Here is a 20,318-nt window from a genome sequence, read left to right as displayed (position 1 = left end):
TGGCCTCACTGTCCTGCACTGCCCTGGGCTAGCTAGCCAGACCAAGCCTTTCCGTATACATGGCTATTCTTGTATGCACTGTATGTCTACTTGAGTCATTTTCGTGTTTCTGGAGTTATATCATCAAAACAGCTCAAAACGCTTACATAAAATATTCACTGTTTGTTTGTTTTTCCCAATTACAGTCTTCAGTTGTTTGGTTGTTGCATCACAGGGAATAAGGACAGATGTGCCTCCCTATAAAATATGTATGGATTAGTTCAGGGGAAATTAAGATCCACACGGATTGCTTAACTTTTTTACGAACATTACTTTCATTTCTATGGCGCTTTAATCATTTATATTTGTCTGAAGGGTTTAGAACACGCCAAAACTCAGAAGAGTCTTCATTTCTCATTTCCTCATTTCATTCAATACCCCTGATAAAGATACCACAGATGTGTTTTCCAGTACCTGCTATTTATTCCTCTAGTACATCAAGTAATCTCCAGTTTTCTTTAAATTAGGAATGTGGAAAGACCACTCATTAATTTATTTTCTGGGAAGGTTGACAACCCCCTATAGCTCAACCCTTTTCGAACCCTTCACTTCTCTCTCTTTCTGTCTCTCTTTCTCTTTATCGCTTTCTTTCTCTTCTCTCTCTCTCTTTCTCCTCTCCCTCTCTCCTTTCTCTCTCTCTCTCTCTCTCTCTCTCTCTCTCTCTCTCTCTCTCTCCCATTTTCTAATGATGTACTACATGTCATCCCTACAGATAGCTGATCAGCTTCCCTGGATTTTGCTGACGACACCGCTTTGTTGTGCGTGAAGATGGAAACACTGGAGTCGGAGCTGACCTGCCCAATCTGTCTGGAGCTCTTCGAGGACCCACTGCTCTTGCCCTGCGCTCACAGCCTGTGTTTCAACTGTGCCCACCGCATCCTAGTCTCCCACTGCACCCCCAACGAGCCTGTGCAGTCCATCAGCGCCTTCCAGTGCCCAACCTGTCGCTATGTCATCACCCTCAGCCAGAGGGGCCTAGAAGGACTGAAGCGTAACGTCACTCTGCAGAACATCATTGACCGCTTTCAGAAGGCTTCCGTGAGCGGGCCCAACTCCCCCAGTGAGACTCGCCGCGAGCGGGCCGCCCTAGACAGCAAGGCCATGACCTCCCCCAGCGAGAGGGTGCAGTGTCAGTTCTGTGAGCAGGACCCTCCCCAAGACGCCGTCAAGACCTGTGTCACCTGCGAGGTGTCCTACTGCGACGAGTGCCTGAAGGCCACCCACCCCAATAAGAAGCCCTTCACTGGCCACCGTCTGATCGAGCCCATGCCGGACTGCCACCTCAGGGGACTCATGTGTCTGGAGCACGAGGACGAGAAGGTGAACATGTACTGTGTCACAGATGAACAGTTGATCTGTGCCTTGTGCAAACTGGTCGGTCGGCATCGGGACCACCAAGTAGCAGCACTCAGCGACCGCTACGAGAAACTGAAGGTAAGAGATGCTACTGTACAATACTGTGCACAGCTTCAGGAATGTCTGGGGAGTATCTGGGGAGTTAATGACTGACTGTGAAGAGCTCATTGTGTACACATGGTGAGATTTAAAATCAAATTTGATAAAAAACAAGTTTGAATTTTTAAGTATACTAGATTAACAAGATTGTGCCTGAATTGCGTGACACAAATATTGATCAAATTCAATATTTGACCATTCACTTTTTGTGTTGTGGAGATTCACCACACATTTTTCAGAGATCAGTTCATTTTTTCATTACTTACTATTTTATATCAGCAGCTTTTCAAAAACATTAAAACGATGTGATTGTTATATAGTGTGTTGTTTCCAGAATGTAATATTTTATTTCTGGCCATATCATAAAAATCTGTGACCTACTGCAGTTTGAGAAAAAAACACATTGTTCAACATGTCATAGAGACATCGTGATGATGGAATTTGAAAATTATATTTGAGATTCACTTTAAACTTGAGTCATTAACATTATACATATTATCCAATATTTCAATAAATAGTCGTTCCCCCAATGATATCCTCTTTTTTAGATCTGTTTCCCCAGACTAAGACTAATGGGTGAATCAGGAGTCATTGCTGATGGTAACAGTGCAGTAAAAGAGCACAATATACAATCAGGCAACCTCACTATTATATGATATGTATTATATATCTACAGATGTCTGGGCTCTTGACGTACGAAACCTTAAAAGAAAGTATTACAGAAATGGCTAATGGAAATCCCCGTTCGGTCAGATTCCCCAATAATACAACAGCATTAAACTAATGTGATTTCTGTTCATATTTCAAAAGCAAGAGCTTTGGGAACAAGGAGAGATCACACATCAAGACACTCTTTCTTTGACGGCCTTAAATGTAACATTTGCCACGTAATTCCAACCAATAAAAAATATTGCTTCCAGGGTTTCAGGTTAAGTAGAGCTAACCACTTTCCCTCCATGGTTCCATATTAATAAGGCGTCATGAGAGAGACTGTTAGCTGGAACACACAAAAAGGTGGCCACGCATTCCTTCCACTTTAGACTTGAATGAGCCCCTGTCAAAGCACTGAGATTCGGGCTTTGTGGGTTAGTATTTTGCCAACACACGCCATGGGACACGATCATGGCTCCAGAAACCTCATGGGAGCAATTAATGCTTTATTACAAGGCAGAACCATGCAGCTGTGTGTTATAGTTAGCCTTTCACATGGAAATTGACCCTCACATTTGACAAGTTCTATCAAGAGATGCAGCAAGCAGGGCTGGGATGTTAGCAGACCTCAACCTTTTACATTCTATATTGATCAACATATAAAGTATTGAAATATCTTCTCAGTAAAGTTGTTATTTTAGTATTTGCAATTCATCAAGTGGATGCTAAAACAATTTTTTTGTAGTTAACATTTTTTACCGTCTTTTATTTGTACTGTACAGTAGACATAGCCTATCTATTGTCATTCTATCACAGGCTATTGATAGCGTATACATTTTTTGTAAATATTTGCATAAGGCAGTGTTTAGTTAATGCCTTTAGTAAATAAGAAGTCAGTGTAATAGTGTAGCAACTGAGTATCTGTCAAGTCTAGTGAAAAGGTTTCTAGGGATCACATGGCTTCCACTGCATGGCTTTGAAAGACCACAGGACTTTTCACACATATATAAATATATAACACTACTTGAGCATGAATCATAAAAAGGGGGTTTTGCATTACATGATACACACAAACTATTTTTGCTTGTCCTTTCACCAAAAACAAAGAGAATGCCAATGGCGAATGTCAAGCTTGGTCCCAGACTCCCAGTGAAACTGAGATGCGGTAATCTTAGATTGCAGTATAGCGATTGAGGTCAGAGCATCAGCCTTAACCAGTTTCTCCTTTGTTTGATCATGCTGTCATTGTGCAGAGAACTCCAGACTGCTATCTCAGTGAGAGGAGTGAACAGGAAGAAGCATACCAGGTGATATCTACGGTATCTACATTCAGGGACAGGTCTACTAAGAGTTTATAGCTGCTATTTTCAATGGGAAATAAAACCTACAGACTAGAGTATCAAATATGATGCAATATACAGTAGAAATTATATTAAGGTCAAATCTAGATCATTTCCGGGGCGCTTTTATTCCCCTCTGAAAATATCAGGAGCATATTTTGCACATGTGCAAATACTCGGTAAACCTGACCTTTAGAATATAGTCCACATTTTATTGTGGATGGCTTCATGGCCTCTATGCGAGATCTGCATAGTTTATGTAATGCGTAGTGACATATCTATACATACAGTATGTAGATATGTACTATGGAACATAGTTTCACTTTTTGTGCCATCATACTGTTACATAAACACAAGAGAGAACACTATAAAAAAAAAAATACATTACCAGATTTACATTACTAGGAAAATAACTATCCCCTACTTCACTGTTGCACTGTATTTTAATGGTATTACTAAGAGTGGGCAGTGGCAGACTTGTGGTCAACTATAACCCATGTATGTCCAATATTACTTGCCAGATGTAAGATGCTCTATCTACTACACTGGCTAGTTGAAGCCAGTAAGTAACTGTAATTAATTTTACAGTACGCTACTGTAATCCATTTTACAGTAATCCAAACATGTTACCACATTTTTTACTGTAATCTAATTTACAGTACATTACTGAAATTGCCCATGCAGCGACATATTACCCAGTGTTCTTTGAAGTTTGAATTTTTAACATTTATATTTTGGTCATTTAGTGGGTGCTCTTGTCCTTAACAACTTACATCTAGTGCATTAAACCAAGGTTGATTTTTTTTTAAACACGTCACAGTCATAGCAAGTAAAGGTTTATCTAAATGTTACTGAAAATGTTGTAGTTAAGGATACATTGGTCTTCAAAATAATTGTAATTACAACAAGACATCTTATTATATACTGTATCATAGGTCATCTCTGGATAGTGCCAATACAATACTGAAATATTCACAGTAAATTCATGCAATGAAACACAGTACAATAAAGTAAAAGTGACTATAAACTATGAAAATTATTTCTACAGTATTTTACTGTAATTACAAGGAATTAAAGCAAGCAGGTTGCCTGTATGCATTTGCATATTAAAGCATATTAATGAATACTAGGTGTTTCATGTCCTTTTGATCTGTTTTGCCCTGCACTCAACCTTTAACAATTTTAGACTTTCTGCCACTCTGATCTGTCTCCTATATCAGATTAAGTATTAGGTAACTACTACCACATATCAAATAAATTGGTACAGCACTCTCACTAGCGGGTGCAACAAACATAGCCTCTTACAAGACACGCCTCAAAATATATTAATGAGTGAGAAACAACAATACCATGCATCCACTAATGTTTAAAAGGCTTTTGGTGCTCCAAAAATGCAATATGGTACTATATTCTGAATTACAGTAAATTACTGGCAGCAAATGTTCAGTAAGCTACTGTAGAGTTTCAGGACAAGATTTGTAGAATTCCAAAAATACAGTATATTACTGTATTCTGTGGGGGTACAGCATTCTCACTCACAGGTCCAACAAATATAGCCTCTTACAAAGTGTGATTTAAATATGTTAATGAGCCAGAGATTCTTTCCCTGCCCACATTTTCCCACAATGCAACATAATTAATACTTTTTTTTTTAAATACGGTATTTTACTGTGCATTCTACAGTGTTTTACTGTTGAAATTACAGAAACGTCTTTCAGTGTGCTGTAAAACAAATACAGTACTTTACTGTGCATTCTACGGTAATCTACTTGGTTTAGTTTATACAGTATTATACTGTTGATTAATACAGTAAGTTGCTGATCAAATTACAAAAACGGCTAGCAGTGTGCGTGGTCACATTTTTCACTGCAAATCCTACAATATATGTGATTAGAATGTCTGAGGCAGAAACAAATGAATGAAGTTATGCTGAGCATGGCAATTGTAATGTCACAACCACACTGGTCCTTACTTATCGTCATAGACCTTAATACCCTTGTATATGATTACTTTTTGTCTGTTTCTATTCCCCCTGACCTTAGTACCAAGGTATTGTCATACTATCTCCCCAAGTCAGCATATACAGTGGGGCTAGGATGACCTGGTCTTGGCTTAATTTTATGTTGTTGCAGCACTGTCCTTTGTGCTCTATGTCTGTCACATGGGGCTATTGTCTTGATTTTGAAAAGTTTAATCTTTAACATAAAAGTGATAAGTCACCCCGCTTCACCTTTTGAAGTTAAACCTATAAAATATACAACAGCCAAAGTACAAAATAATCCTATCTAAATAAATAATGTTAACAGAGAGTATTTGAAAAGGATAAGATATTTTTGGACATGGAGATGCAGCCATAGGCCTCAATGCAAAAAGAATCCTACATGTGTTGCAAAATTAACTACACTTAGCATGCCCTATTTCTTATTTTCACAAGTCTTGACGAGCTAGACTACAGTATGCTGATGGTCCTCTGCCAAGCCCCATCATTGCCCTATTTGGTTACATCCCAGAGGGCACATGCACTGTAGCACTCTCTGACTAACGTAGGAGGAACACGAATCAAAGACGTAACAGTAGTATTTCGATACCTGTACATGTCTGAAATCTCTTATGTTACCTTGTGATGAATGCAGACAGAGAGGTGAGGAAGAGAGGGTAAGGAGGTTAAAATACATTTTCCCTTTTATATAATGAGACTGATCGTTATTGGTTATTGTACTGTAGAGTATCCAGTAGTTTTACATTTTGTCCTCACTTTCATCTGACATATTGTTCATATTTTCATTGAAAGATTCTCAACTTAATTTCCCCTACTATAATGATTCATTGTGCAACTTTTTGCATCAACCATAGAACATGTTTATACAGTTCCCTGCAATGGAGTTCTGTTTTCCTAAAGTAATCCAGATGTGATGAGAGAAGAATAGCTGCTTCCTCTGGATGAGGAATGCTTTTGGTCCCACACCTTTCTTTGGCTTTGGCTTGCTCAGTCTCTCTTCCTTTCTGACAAAAACCGGACAGGTCAGACCACTGTCGATGTTTGGAAACTGTCCTGCCAACTTTTCCATAATTTTACCACCTGATCTAAGGACAGTGAAAGCTTTGATTGTGTCGATTGTAAAAAGAGGCAATAGCCTGGTTTATTATTTCAAACTCTATTAATATATTATAAAATAGTGCATTTCTTGGGAAGAGTGCGTTCACATGCAAAACAATAAAATTTACCATGTAGATGACTTGCCAGTGGCCACGATCAAAAACTGTGCATCAACCCTCAAAAGGCTAAAGGAAGCCACGTCCACCTAAAATGAGTAACAGAGAGAGATGGAGTTGGCAGAGTGGGTTATCTAGTCTCCAGCATGGGCCTGCTGTCTCTCCTCTCAGAGTTGTTCTGGGAGCTTCTGCAGGGATCCAAATCCTCTCAGATTAATGGCACAGGATAAATCATCTCTGAGAGGAAGTGGATGCTTTATCTCCTGTTGGGAGTTGAAATGCCAACTGGCATGCCACCCTAACTGTCAAACGTTTATGGAAGAGAGACAGGAGAGAGAGGGAAATACCCTATTTACATAAAGCAATGTTGTTTTGGCCTGGCAACAGAGTGTTAACCCACCAAGAGGCATATCATTCATTACTATACCCTCTATGACTTCTTTTGTTTTCGCATTATGTAAAATTTCTTCACCAAGGCAATTATTTCAAGTGCATTATACAACTATACAGTCAAACATACAAATTAACACACTGCTGTATATAATTGCCTTTTTCGGTAGATTCAATTATTATAACACATCCATTCATACTTTAGGAACTGCATTGGAGCATTTTTCATTGCGTTGTAGTGTGTGGGTTGTTGTTCTGGTGAGGCTACTTCAGCTCGCTCAGCTGTTATCTAGCCAGGGCTCTCCGGGTCGGTCCCCTGCACCTTCAATCCACAACAGCACAGAGCTATTTACATTTACATTTAAGTCATTTAGCAGACGCTCTTATCCAGAGCGACTTACAAATTGGTGCATTCACCTTATGATATCCAGTGGAACAACCACTTTACAATAGTGCATCTAACTCTTTTAAGGGGGGGGGGGGGTTAGAAGGATTACTTTATCCTATCCTAGGTATTCCTTAAAGAGGTGGGGTTTCAGGTGTCTCCGGAAGGTGGTGATTGACTCCGCTGACCTGGCGTCGTGAGGGAGTTTGTTCCACCATTGGGGTGCCAGAGCAGCGAACAGTTTTGACTGGGCTGAGCGGGAACTGTACTTCCTCAGAGGTAGGGAGGCGAGCAGGCCAGAGGTGGATGAACGCAGTGCCCTTGTTTGGGTGTAGGGCCTGATCAGAGCCTGAAGGTACGGAGGTGCCGTTCCCCTCACAGCTCCGTAGGCAAGCACCATGGTCTTGTAGCGGATGCGAGCTTCAACTGGAAGCCAGTGGAGAGAGCGGAGGAGCGGGGTGACGTGAGAGAACTTGGGAAAGTTGAACACCAGACGGGCTGCGGCGTTCTGGATGAGTTGTAGGGGTTTAATGGCACAGGCAGGGAGCCCTATTCTAATGGCTTCATCACCTCTGCTTGAATATAAATAAATAATCTTGGTGAGAGCAGTAAAAAAAAATATATGCTATTTCTGTACACACTGACGGCTGACGCACAGAGCCTTATGAAATCGCAATGCGAAAAGGCCGACCTGAGAGAGCTTTCCCCACCATTAGCTAAACAGTGACTTCACAGACACCTTCAGATCTCCAAAGTTCTATGCTCTCTGTTCACTCAATTCTTTAAACTTTTCATCATACAGTAGAGATGTAGGATCTTAATTTGAGCATGTTCACTACAACAGGAAAATGTTCCCGCCTCAACAGGAAATGTGAATTATTATGTGGATTATAATTAATGAACATTTTTGTAGGAGATGATACATTATTCGTAAGGGAAAATCAAATCTGAAATTTCAAAGTGGAAATTACAAACCTCAAATATACTACAAGTTAAAAATGTCCTGCATTGCAGGAAAGTTCTCCTGCAACAGGCTGATCAAATTAAGATCATACATCTGGGCTTGTACTTAATATGATAAAAAAATATATATAAAAAACATGGTGGACAATCTTTATATCTAGTATTTCAACAAGTTGTTCATTTCAATTGACTGTTATCTAGAGGGCAACATAATGGTATAGCACTCCATTTTTGTATTCTCTTACTGTTTTTATTCAGTGAAGTAGGCTCATGATGTTATCTATAGACCCATACACACATAACAATTCTCCTGGAGCATAATCACAGTATTAAATTAATCCAGGATTATATACCGTTAACAAATAACCCTCTCAGACATCTAACCAATGCCCTTGTGCCCTCCTTACGCCTCACTGCATAACCCCTGTGGCAAGACAATGTAATCCTTCATGGAGAAGAGTAATACATTGCAATCTAAATCATTGTGCCAGACAATAATACAACATAAAGAACCTTCTGGATGCATAACAGCCAAACAGAACTTCCCAAATATTCACCTAGCCATAGAGCCGTAGATAGTCAAGCTGTGAGAGAGTTTGATCTGAGTCATCGGCGGGTGATTAATGCATGCATGGTTTAGTTGCCTAAATCTCTGGCAGATGCTCTTCTTGTCCCTCTCAACTTTGGGAGCTTAGTGAGCAGGCAGAAAGATGGGAGCTCTGGCATTGGGGCTAGCTCAGAGGTTACTGACTGACTGATCACACACCAAATGGTACACAACCAGACCCTATGAAGGGATTCTCTGTTAGCTTATCATCTTCCACCAGTGGACAGACATGGTTGTGATTTTGACTTCCCCCCCTTCTTTCTAAATGTTGTGAACTGTGTACAGTTTGCTAGAGGAATATTATTTTCAGTTACATACTCTGTTGTTCATAGTTTTGTTCTATTCTTTTTTTCCACAGCAAGCCTTGGACTCTAACCTCAGCAATCTAATCAAGAGGAACAATGAGTTGGAAACTCTGATGGGCAAGTTGATTCAGACTTGCCAACATGTGGAGGTAAGGACGTTTTTCTCTTTCCCTATTAGGCTATGTGGCACATCTCCCAGTTTCTGTGTCATTTCTAATGTTTGATTATTTGATGATATGATTTGTTGATTTCTTCCTTGTGAGTATTGTACATTTAACCCATTACGTGCCAGAAAAGATACAGTGGTTGCTGACATAAAGTGCGTAGAAAAGGAAAAGGAATATCTCTGATTGGTAAAAAAAATAAAATTGCCTCAAACCTCAATATTGTCATTTAGCATTCAAGCTCACCAGATTCTGTGAAATGCAAAACTTTGCAATTCAGTGAACATGTTAGAAAACTGTGACATAAGGTTGTATCTGCAATAAGATGATTCCGAGATAATTGGCTCTAAAGTTCCGAACCCTCACTGGTTTAAATGGTGTCAGCACTTTTCATCTAGTATTCTTTTGAAATTAACAACATGAATTGGGGTATCTAGAGCACTATATAGGTAGAGTACATTGAATAGAATAAGGTTACAGTATGTCAATTACTCAAGTTTGACAAAAATGCAGATAGAACCTTAGAACCAAGCTCTCGATATAATATCATATTATCTCACGGACACAGTTACTGAGATGAATATGTTCACTGGGTATACAATAAAGTGGATATGCCAGTAAACCTAACTGTATAAAGTAGGATATAGGCTAATCTTACTGTAGCCTATAAACATTGCAATATTGGCAAGCGTGCGTGACTGTCTGTGTGTATGTGCATGGTATAGGGTTATTTGGGGAATAGATAGATAGAACACAGCAAAAACATTTGAACATTTGAACCAATTGAGGACTAAAATGTCAGATGACACAACGTGCCCACAGAGAGATGAAAGAGAGACTGGGCATGTAGCAGCTCTGGCTGTATTTAGGAAAAATAACTACTGCTGCAATGACTATGCTCCGCTGATTCTCACCTGCGGCACTGTGCTATCCTGTGTGTGATGACTGTATTGTGTAGATCTAACCTGGGAAACCCTAGGTAGGTCTTCTGCCTCAAGTGGACTATTATCTCATACGAGCCAGAGGGGCTTTGTTACTGTATATGAGCATTATTGTATTTTAACAATGAATATTGTACTATCTTTTATCCTGTATCAGGCCAAAGCCACTGCAATGAAAAACCATCAACTACCACCACATTCATATCTTTGACCATCCCTGTTCTAATCTCTTCCCAAGTGTAATGCATCAAGACAAGAGAACAAGCTCCTTGAAGAATGTGACCTCCTGATCGACATCATACAGCAGAGAAGGCAGATGATAGCCACCAAGATAAAGGAGGGCAAGGTAATTTCTTAGGCGTTAGTATGTTTTGATGGTTATTGAGGAGGGCAGATGGGTCAGGCTGCCTATCCCTTGGGAGATGCTCAGTCTTGCTCTTCATCTTCCTCGTGTCCCCAAGGTTGAACTTTCTGTTAAGGCTGAGGATGTACACTCTCACACAATCTCAAAAACAACAGCCATCATTATCATATTTCCCAGCATGCTTATTGCAGGTTGTTTTTAGAACTGTTTGTTTCAATATGTGTGTTTTTGCATGCAAATTGATTGATTGATCTTATGCTACACAAAGATAAATAACATACATAACAAAAGAATACAATCTGTTAGTAGTTGGATTTATTGCACCGGTTACTGAGTTGTTCCCGTTGGGATGGTTTAGGTAGTAACATTTATAAAATGTTTCCTACCTTGGCAGTCATTCTAAATGCAGGTAGCAGGTGATTAAAAATTCACATTTTTGGATATCCTTACTCGGGCTGGATTCCAATAGAAATTACATATCACTTTGCAAGCCACCATAATGGAACTGCAAACCAGGAGATTCAGACCACTGTGTTTGGGTAAAACTACACATTCAACATACGCCTGCCTCAAAAGGGTTCTTCAATTGTCCCCATAGGATAACCCTTTTGGGTTCCAGGTAGAACCATCTGTGAAAAGGGTTCTACCTGGAACCCAAAAGGGTTTTTCATAGGCTTCTCCTATGGCAGGGGTGTCAAACTCATTCCATGGAGGGCCTAGTGTCTGTTGGTTTTTGTTTTTTCCTTTCAAGTAAGACCTAGACAACCAGGTGAGGGAGATACTTACCAATTAATGACCTTAATTTATCAATCAAGTACAAGGGAGGAGTGAAAATCCGCAGACACTCGGCCCTCCATGGAGTGAGTTTGACATGTGTCTTATGGGGACAGCCGATTAAGGTACAAATAACAAGGGTCCAATTATGCACCCATTCTAAAGGTACATAGGATATACTGTACCTTACACTTACAGGATACCACTACAGTGAAAAGTGTTTGTACCCCTTTAAAAACTCATCTAAACCTTTATTTCTGAGCGTGTACGTTGTTACCATACCATAAGTCTCTGCTCGACATGCACAGCTTTCACTGACTATGTAGCCTACCTCAAGAGACAAACATAAACAAGAGTCGGCTTCTTTGTTAGAATGCATGATTTAATTTACTCTGGAATTCAGATTTTATGAAAATGTGTTGTCAGTTCAGTGCTGCGTGACTGATCCAGCTATAATAGCTTGGTTGTGTATGTGCAATACAGTATGTATCCTGTAGTATGCTTACTAACAGTAATGGAGTATTGTTGGCACAGCATTTAGGAAACTTAAACAATTCCACTCTGCTCCTTTAGTGGTTTCTATCCCTTCCCCCAATATTATGGGCTCCCGAGTGGCGCAGTGGTCTAACACGGAACCCAAACCGGCTGCGCGCGTGCGCCATCGTGCGCTATCGTTCATACATTTATTTTGCCCCCCCCACACCAAACACGATCACGACACGCAGGTTAAAATATCAAAACAAACTCTGAACCAATGACATTAATTTAAGGACAGGTCGAAAAGCATTAAACATGTATGGCAATTTAGCTAGTTAGCTTGCACTTGCTAGCTAACGTTAATTTGTCCTATTTAGCTAGCTTGCTGTTGCTAGCTAATTTGTCCTGGGATATAAACATTGAGTTGTTATTTTACCTGAAATGCACAAGGACCTCTACTCCGACAATTAATCCACACATAAAACGGCCAACCGAATCGTTTCTAGTCATCTCTCCTCCTTCCAGGCTTTTTCATCTTTGAACTTATATGGTGATCGCATCTAAACTTTCATTGTATTACCACGACAACCGGCAACAAAGTTTGTCTTTCAATCACACACGTGGGTATAACCAATGAGGAGATGGCACGTGGGTACCTGCTTCTATAAACCAATGAGGAGATGGGAGAGGCAGGACTTGCAGCGCGATCTGCGTTAGAAATAGGAATGACTTCTATTTTAGCCCTTAGCAACACAGACGCTCGTTGTGATACAGCCTGGAATCGCCGGTTGTGATACAGCCTGGATTCGAACCAGGGTCTGTAGTGACACCTCTGGCACTGAGATGCAGTGCCTAACATGCTGACCAGACCGGACACGTCGCGTGCGCGAGCGTCGCAAAATAAATTTAGGAATCCATGTTATTCAATTGTTGCAGTCGTGGCAAGCAGTGTGGGTGCAATAATTGAATAACATGGATTCCTACATTTATTTTGCGACGCTCGCGCACGCGACGTGTCCAGTCTGGTCAGCATGTTAGGCACTGCATCTCAGTGCCAGAGGTGTCACTACAGACCCTGGTTCGATTCCAGGCTGTATCACAACCGGCTGTGATTGGGAGTCCCATAGGGCGGCGCACAATTGGCCCAGCGTTGTTAGGGTTTGGCCGGGGTAGGCCATCATTGTAAATATGAATTTGTTCTTAATTTACTTGCCTAGTTAAATAAAGGTTAGATAAAAAAAAATAATAAGTGTCATTAGAGAGAGATTGAGGGGCTCGGAGGGATGGCTCTGGCATGCTATGCCATGTTCAGAGCCACATCACACCTGTTTCCTGTGATCCCTCTGAGGAGCACTGCTTCCTTCCTCGCCCTGTGCCGCATGTCACAGTCAGGAGTCAGAGGCTGCTCTCTGCTCCCTGCCGATGGACGGAGGGGGCAAGCAGCCACACTCCCAGAGGGGAGGATGTAATGGCTCTGTTACCTTGGTGATGTTATGGAGGATGTAGATTCTCCTCATGCCATCCTCAAAGTGTGTCTCTTACAATGGTTTAAGCAGATGTGATGAAATAAAAGCATGTTTTGAATTTGAGAAAATGGTGATATGTTTATGTACAAATGAATTACCTCTTGATTGTGACCGTTAAAGAAGGAACTGTCAACTCAATTGAACCTGGAGCCTTGGTAGTCCTTCAGTTTCTGAAGCCGCGGTAGCCTGAGAAGTAGGTTTGTAGACTTGATACTGCAGGTCTACTGTACCTGCCTCTGCACCAGTGAATTCAATAATCCATTGTTTCTTTTCAGGCTATACGGCTGCGAAAGCTAGCCCAGCAGATCGCCAGCTGCAAGCAGATCATTGAGAGATCGTCGTCCCTCATCACTCAGGCTGATCACACCCTCAAGGAGACAGACCATGCCCGCTTCCTGCAAACAGCCAAAAGCATCTGTGAAAGGTGAGCTATCAAGTCAACCGATTGTGGTGATAATGATCCAAACCCTCAACTGACTGAGAGTCACAGGTTGTAATAAGATAAATGTCACGTGAATCCTGTATCTTTGGGTTTCAGAGTGTCCATGGCAACAGCATCCTCTCAGATCCTGATACCAGAGATCAACCTAAATGACACCTTTGATACGTTTGCGTTGGACTTCACAAGGGAAAAGAAAATGCTGGAAAGCTTGGATTACCTCACAGGTGAACACAACTCCGAACATGATCCTTGATATTAAGGATATTAAGAACATATCTATAACTCAGATCTATCTGAAATAGGAGATTATGGTATAGTGCAATCCCTGTTTATATATTTCTTTAGAAGTCAAAGTGAAAACAGCTACACTGTATTTGTATTTGTAATTATTATGGATCCCCATTAGTTACTCCAAGGCAGTAGCTACTCTTGCTGGGGTCCAGCAAAATTAAGGCAGTTATACCATTTAAAAAACATTACAATACATTTCAGAACAGATTTCACAACACATTAAGTGTGTGCCCTCAGGCCACTACTCTACTACCACGTATCTACAACACAAAATCGTTGTGAATATTTGTGTATAATGTGTATGTTATCATGTGTGTGTGTGTAGCATCTCATGTCAGAAGCTATGTGGCGTGTACAGTGGTTTTGACTGGGTAATACCCTTGGTGCTTTGTTGAGTGCTTCCTGAGGGCAAGGAAATGCTCACAAGTGTAGAAGATACAGTTTGAGGTTTGTTTACAGTTTAATGAAATGGCTTTTGAGTGTTCTGGCTTTTAGGACATTCTCAGCAGGGTGTCCTGTCCTCTGTTCTGTATTGAGGCAGTGGGTTGTAGCTCAAGGAGCAGTAACTTTGTGGTTAGTGGTTAGAGCATTGGGCCAGTAACCAAAAGGTTGGTGGATCGAATCCCCGAGCTGGCAAAGTCTGTCGTTCTGCCCCTGAACAAGGCAGTTAACCCACTGTTCCTAGGCCGTCATTGTAAATAAGAATTCATTCTTCACTGACTTGCCTAGTTAAATAAAGGTTAAATAAAAAATAATAAGAAAAACGCACAGTAAAAGTCACTTGCAAGAGTGGGCTTGGTTGTATTTACCTAAAATCTCCAATCCCCTGCACATAACACGTTGGACATAAGAAAATACACTGATTGTGTCAATCCAAAGTACGGTACTCTACTGTGTGTTATGTCAACTGTCCATCATTGTTGTCATTAAATGACACATACCAGGAACTGACGTGATTAAAAATAACTATATTTTTCTATTTGCAGCACCAAATCCCCCAATAATCCGGGCGGAATTATGTACGGCATCGAATGACACCATCACTGTTCACTGGACGTCTGATGACGAGTTCTGTGTGGTCTCCTATGAGCTTCAGTATGCCATCTTCACCGGACAAGCCAATGTTGTCAGTAAGTATACAATTCTTGTCTAGATGTCCTCAGTACAGTATGTTGGGTGTGTCTGTACAGTACGTCTGTTGTGGTACAACATTTTAAATCATGAAAGGTAGGCTATCTGAGAGCAATCATACATATAAAGCCTCTTACTGTATGTAGCTTTGGGGTCTTCATTGCACTATCCTGATCAAATAAATAATTTGTCATGTCAGCAGGGGTGCAACAACCATTTAATTGTGTGGATAATAAGATATCAGAGATCTCTGCTCTGTATCTCTCTGGCACAGACTCTAGGCAAGAGGATATAGGCAGATTATGGGCAGAATTTTTCCCTGTGGCTCATGTAAGTGACAGACTGTTGGAATAGATCACCCTAACAGGGTTACAGCATGCTGAATCAAGCAATTGGCCCTCTTCTGCCCCAGTGCCTGTTCATACTACAGTGAATAGGTAATGTTATTGTTTGATTTAATGACAACAATTGGAGAATGATTCATTGGAGGTGTTCTTATCTCAACAAATGTATTTTACATTGTGTGTTTGTTACAATCCAGTGGTTGTTTTTTTCTCTCTCATCTGCCATTAACTGATTGTCTTTGTCTGTGGTCTAGGTTTGTGTAACTCAGCTGATAGCTGGATGATTGTGCCCAACATCAAGCAGAACCACTACACGGTGCATGGACTCCAGTGTGGCACCAAGTACATGTTCATCGTCAAGGCCATCAATCAGGCAGGGAGTCGCAGCAGTGAGCCTTGGAAACTCAAGACCAACAGTATGTTTGCGTTTCGAATAGCTGTACCATGCTGATATCATTAAGCATCTTTGGAGATTTGATATACGGAGATAGCATATTTACCATTGTTTACTGTTAATCTATTAATGGTCAACAGGTCAACCATTCAAGTTGGACCCAAAGTCTGCTCACAAGAAGCTGAAGGTCTCCCATGACAACCTGACAGTGGAGCGAGACGAGACGTTGTCCAAGAAGAGCCACACTCAGGACCGCTTCACCAGCCAGGGCAGCTACGGCGTCACAGGGAACGTGTACATCGACAGCGGGCGCCACTACTGGGAAGCCTTGATAGGAGGGAGCACATGGTAAGGATATGGACCTGTGGTGTTTGAAGTACATCAGACTAGAACATTTGGAGAGACAAATGTGTGTGAGAATCAGATTGGGAAATCCAATCATGGTCTCTGTTACTCTATAGTAAACGCAATCTTAAAATCTAAAATCTCTAGGATGTTAGGCCTATCATTTCCCATCGGTGCTATTTGACCACTACCAGAAAATGAGCCATCAACATTCAATATTCTATTTTTCTATCTTTATCAGGTTTGCTGTGGGCGTTGCTTACAAGTCAGCACCGAAACATGAGTGGATTGGCAAGAACTCTGCCTCGTGGGTACTGTCTCGCTGCAACAACTCCTGGGTAGTACGTCACAACAGCAAGGAGATGCCCATCGAACCGTCCCCCCACCTGCGTCGTGTGGGGGTGTTGCTGGACTACGATGCTGGCTCCCTGGCCTTCTACGATGGCGCCGGCTCACAGCACCTGTACACGTTCGACATCGCCTTCGCTCAGCCAGTCTGTCCCGTGTTCAACGTGTGGAACAAGTGTCTGACTGTCCTCACAGGGCTGCCCATCCCAGACCACCTAGAGGGAACAGACTGCCGGGATTAACAGTCCAGCTAATAGAACACAGAGACACAGAGGGAGCAGAACAGACTGATTGCAGCCTCACCTGGCTGCCTTTTTGTCCCAGCACCAATGCTGTATAAAACAGAATAAAGCCATGGTCCCAGATGTCTCTAATCATGCTCTTATTAGAAGTAAATGAATTTCTTGAATTATTTATGGAAACCATTTATTGGATTTTATTTCTTGCTTTGCACATTCATGTACACTACTATATGTATGCTTGTTGGTTTTTGGGGTGCGCTTAGAGAGGAAGATGGATATAACGTTTTGAAATTCAGTCAAACTTATTTTCATGCAGCTCTGAGAATAGTTTATTTCCTTCTTACAAATATAGAAGGTTGTTTCTGTCTTTCCATGTATCCATCGTTAGCAGCATGTTGATAAACGTTTTATGTGTAACCTGTTGATTTTGACATGGCATCATAGCAGCAGTACCACAGATTACTTCATAAAGCAGTCATATCAGGATTAGTCATCTACACCTGTTCTGTTTCATGCAGGTGTACCAAGATCCTCTCTACAATTAGAATGATAATAAACATGTTAAGAGTTATTTTAAGAGTTCATCTTAGGTGATTTAGTGCACTGACAACTTGACTATGATTGACAAATTAACAGAGACAATTCTTCATCTTCTCTTTGTTAAAAACCACTATGATGTTAAAAATCTTATTATTGTCGAAAATGTACATTTGAAATAGAAGCCATTTTAAGTGAAATTTCGATACAGAAATAACTTGACGCACCACCGCGTCACATGGTGATGTAATTTTGAATATTGAATAGCTCCTTGTGTGTTTCTGCTAAAGACCCGAGAAGAAGAGGTGAAGCGAGAGGGATAACTGGGTGTTTTATTTATTTTTTGCTCACCAAGCACAGGAGTTTTTTGTCTGGTCAAAGAAAGTGTGTCGAATTTGGTTTTGAAAAATGCGCTTATTTGCTACATGTGGCTTATTTGATTGAATATAACTTTCAGAATGATTAGGTTGTTACGTGTGTACTGATATAAGTAGGACACGTGACATGCAGGCCACTTCGAGAAAAAACATTTTAAATTGGAATTGTACCTGGTCGTCACTAGTTACCACGGCCACAAAGGTTTTTAAGGATTTATTTGATGATATATACTGTACTTTTAACTTTGTGTATGTGGTAGCTAGTGAAAACCATTGTGCCTGTTCACACGCGCCCTAAAATTCTAAATCAAATGGCTAAATTATAAATTTTATGACCAATTCCATATGTTAGCTTAGTAGATATGACGATCTAAGGGCTTAGACCTACAGGGGGTTAATTGTAATTAAATGCACCATGTGCAATCTCTGTAAATACCTTGCTGGTTTCTTCTCACATATAGGCTCTGTATGTTCACATACTTTTGGTATTTGAGCAATTTGACTTTTTCTGATGCCTGCATCATTATTTTCACACTAGTATACATTCCTCGTTAAAAATGTAATAAAGTGACATCAACAAACTTTTCACGTAGTGAATTTGTAATAAAACATCTAAATTGTAATGATAATGATTTTTAATTGTCTGCTACCTAATCTTAACAGTAATTTTAATTGAATTCAGATACCCCTGTAGGTAAAACAATGTGGTTCACCTGATGTATTTTAGCTGTGATTAAATTCACTGACCATAAATGTCTCATTAATGTCACACTGTATCCTTTATTAACCCACTTTTAAAAAAGTGTGTCACTATTATTCTAAATAACTCCTCAGCACAATACAACAATGATTAAGCTGTGATGAGATTCCTTCTGACATCTCTTTTTGTGCTCAAGTAACATGGCTTTAAGACCACTGGACCCCAATCCTTTCAACTAAAGTAGACTAGAACATATCTGAATTTTACCGTGACCTCACCATCGGACACCCTCGAGACATGGATCATGACATAGCTCGAGTGCACGAACATCGCCTGGCTACAATGATGTCACAGAGACCTGCGTAGTTTGATTGGAGGCATCTGTAAATATTTGTGTACAAAAAAACATGAGTGAAATATTATTGCCGGTCAATTTGATCAAATCTGTATTTGTGCTATTTACACAGTATCATAACATACCTATATTTCTTAACTACAATTATACTGGGTAAAAATAGCAGGTGCAGTAGTTAGGCCTACCTAGTTTTCAGAATAAGATGTTTGTATGTGGGTCTGTAGCTGTGTATTCAGATGGCAAGAAGGGTGACATCTTACAAGTTCCAACCCGACTTTGCTATTTAGTGACTTTTTTCATGTTAATCTTTACTTTTGTTGTACAGAAAGTTCATATTATTATCACATATGACCACCAAGCACTTCTGGATATCAGATTGCCAATTACTAAACTTGATTTTGACTTCAAATCCGATTTCAACTCTGATTCAGCTGTTCCCTTACTCATACCGGACCCCATTGCTTTGTTTCATGGGCAAACAAAATTCTGCATGCGTATATGCGATACATTAGCCGGCATCCTGGTGAGATTGAGACTAAGAGAATCCCCTCCATTCTATTGGCAAATGTCCAGTCACTCAAGAATAAGATGGATGAGCTTTGTTTGAGAGTCTTCTATCAGATGGACTTGAAAAGCTGCAATCTTACAGAATATGCCTCCCGAGTAGCGCAGCGTTCTAAGGCACTGCATCTCCCTACAGACACCCTGGTTTAAATCCAGGCTATATCACAACCGAGTCCCATAGGGCGGCGCACAATTGGCCCAGCATCGTCCGGGTTTGGCCGGTGTAGGCCGTCATTGTAAATAAGAATTTGTTTTTAACTGACTTGCCTAGTTAAATAAAGGTTAAATAAAAAAAATGTTTTTTATAAAAATGTAAATAAAAAAAATCCTAGCAGAGATGTGGCTGAATGACTCTATGTACATAGAACTCAGTGGTTTCTCCGTGTGGTGTCACAATCGGACGAAGGCGACCTTGGGCAAGTCCCTCTTCATAACCTCCAACTGGTGGGCTACTTCCAGTGAGAAGGAAATCTTTAGCTTTTGCTCACCTGACACAGAATACCTCACGGTAAGCTGCAGACCCTTTTATCAACCAATAGAGATCTCATCGATAATTATCACTGCTGTATACATCTCTCCACAAGCCAACACCACTTTGGCACTCCATTGGTGGAAAAAGTAGCCAATTTTCATACTTAAGTAAAAGTAAAGATA

The 20,318-nt window shown here is 40.6% G+C and overlaps 1 protein-coding gene across 7 annotated transcripts in view; it reads left to right on the top strand.

The window, feature by feature from the left end:
- Nucleotides 1–20,000, top strand: part of LOC139538571 (E3 ubiquitin-protein ligase Midline-1) — a 66,852-nt gene extending 46,852 nt beyond the window's left edge. For 4 of the 7 annotated variants that reach the window (XM_071340748.1, XM_071340749.1, XM_071340747.1 and 1 more), the window contains exons 2-11: nucleotides 752–1,473; nucleotides 3,399–3,464; nucleotides 9,402–9,497; nucleotides 10,692–10,799; nucleotides 13,870–14,018; nucleotides 14,133–14,260; nucleotides 15,314–15,457; nucleotides 16,057–16,218; nucleotides 16,337–16,544; nucleotides 16,783–20,000. In XM_071340748.1, coding sequence (XP_071196849.1) covers nucleotides 808–1,473; nucleotides 3,399–3,464; nucleotides 9,402–9,497; nucleotides 10,692–10,799; nucleotides 13,870–14,018; nucleotides 14,133–14,260; nucleotides 15,314–15,457; nucleotides 16,057–16,218; nucleotides 16,337–16,544; nucleotides 16,783–17,131 — 2,076 coding nt within the window. In that variant the 5' untranslated portion in view covers nucleotides 752–807 and the 3' untranslated portion in view covers nucleotides 17,132–20,000. The remainder of the gene's footprint in view (nucleotides 1–751; nucleotides 1,474–3,398; nucleotides 3,465–9,401; nucleotides 9,498–10,691; nucleotides 10,800–13,869; nucleotides 14,019–14,132; nucleotides 14,261–15,313; nucleotides 15,458–16,056; nucleotides 16,219–16,336; nucleotides 16,545–16,782) is intronic. The other 3 variants (XM_071340754.1, XM_071340753.1, XM_071340752.1) reach the window with 2 other exon arrangements.
- Nucleotides 20,001–20,318: the final 318 nt, after the last annotated feature.

This window comes from Salvelinus alpinus, chromosome 14, assembly GCF_045679555.1.
Source record: "Salvelinus alpinus chromosome 14, SLU_Salpinus.1, whole genome shotgun sequence".
In the NCBI taxonomy this organism is placed as follows: domain Eukaryota; kingdom Metazoa; phylum Chordata; class Actinopteri; order Salmoniformes; family Salmonidae; genus Salvelinus; species Salvelinus alpinus.
Note: the sequence above shows the minus strand (reverse complement) of the source record. Positions and strands in the feature narration are given on the sequence as shown.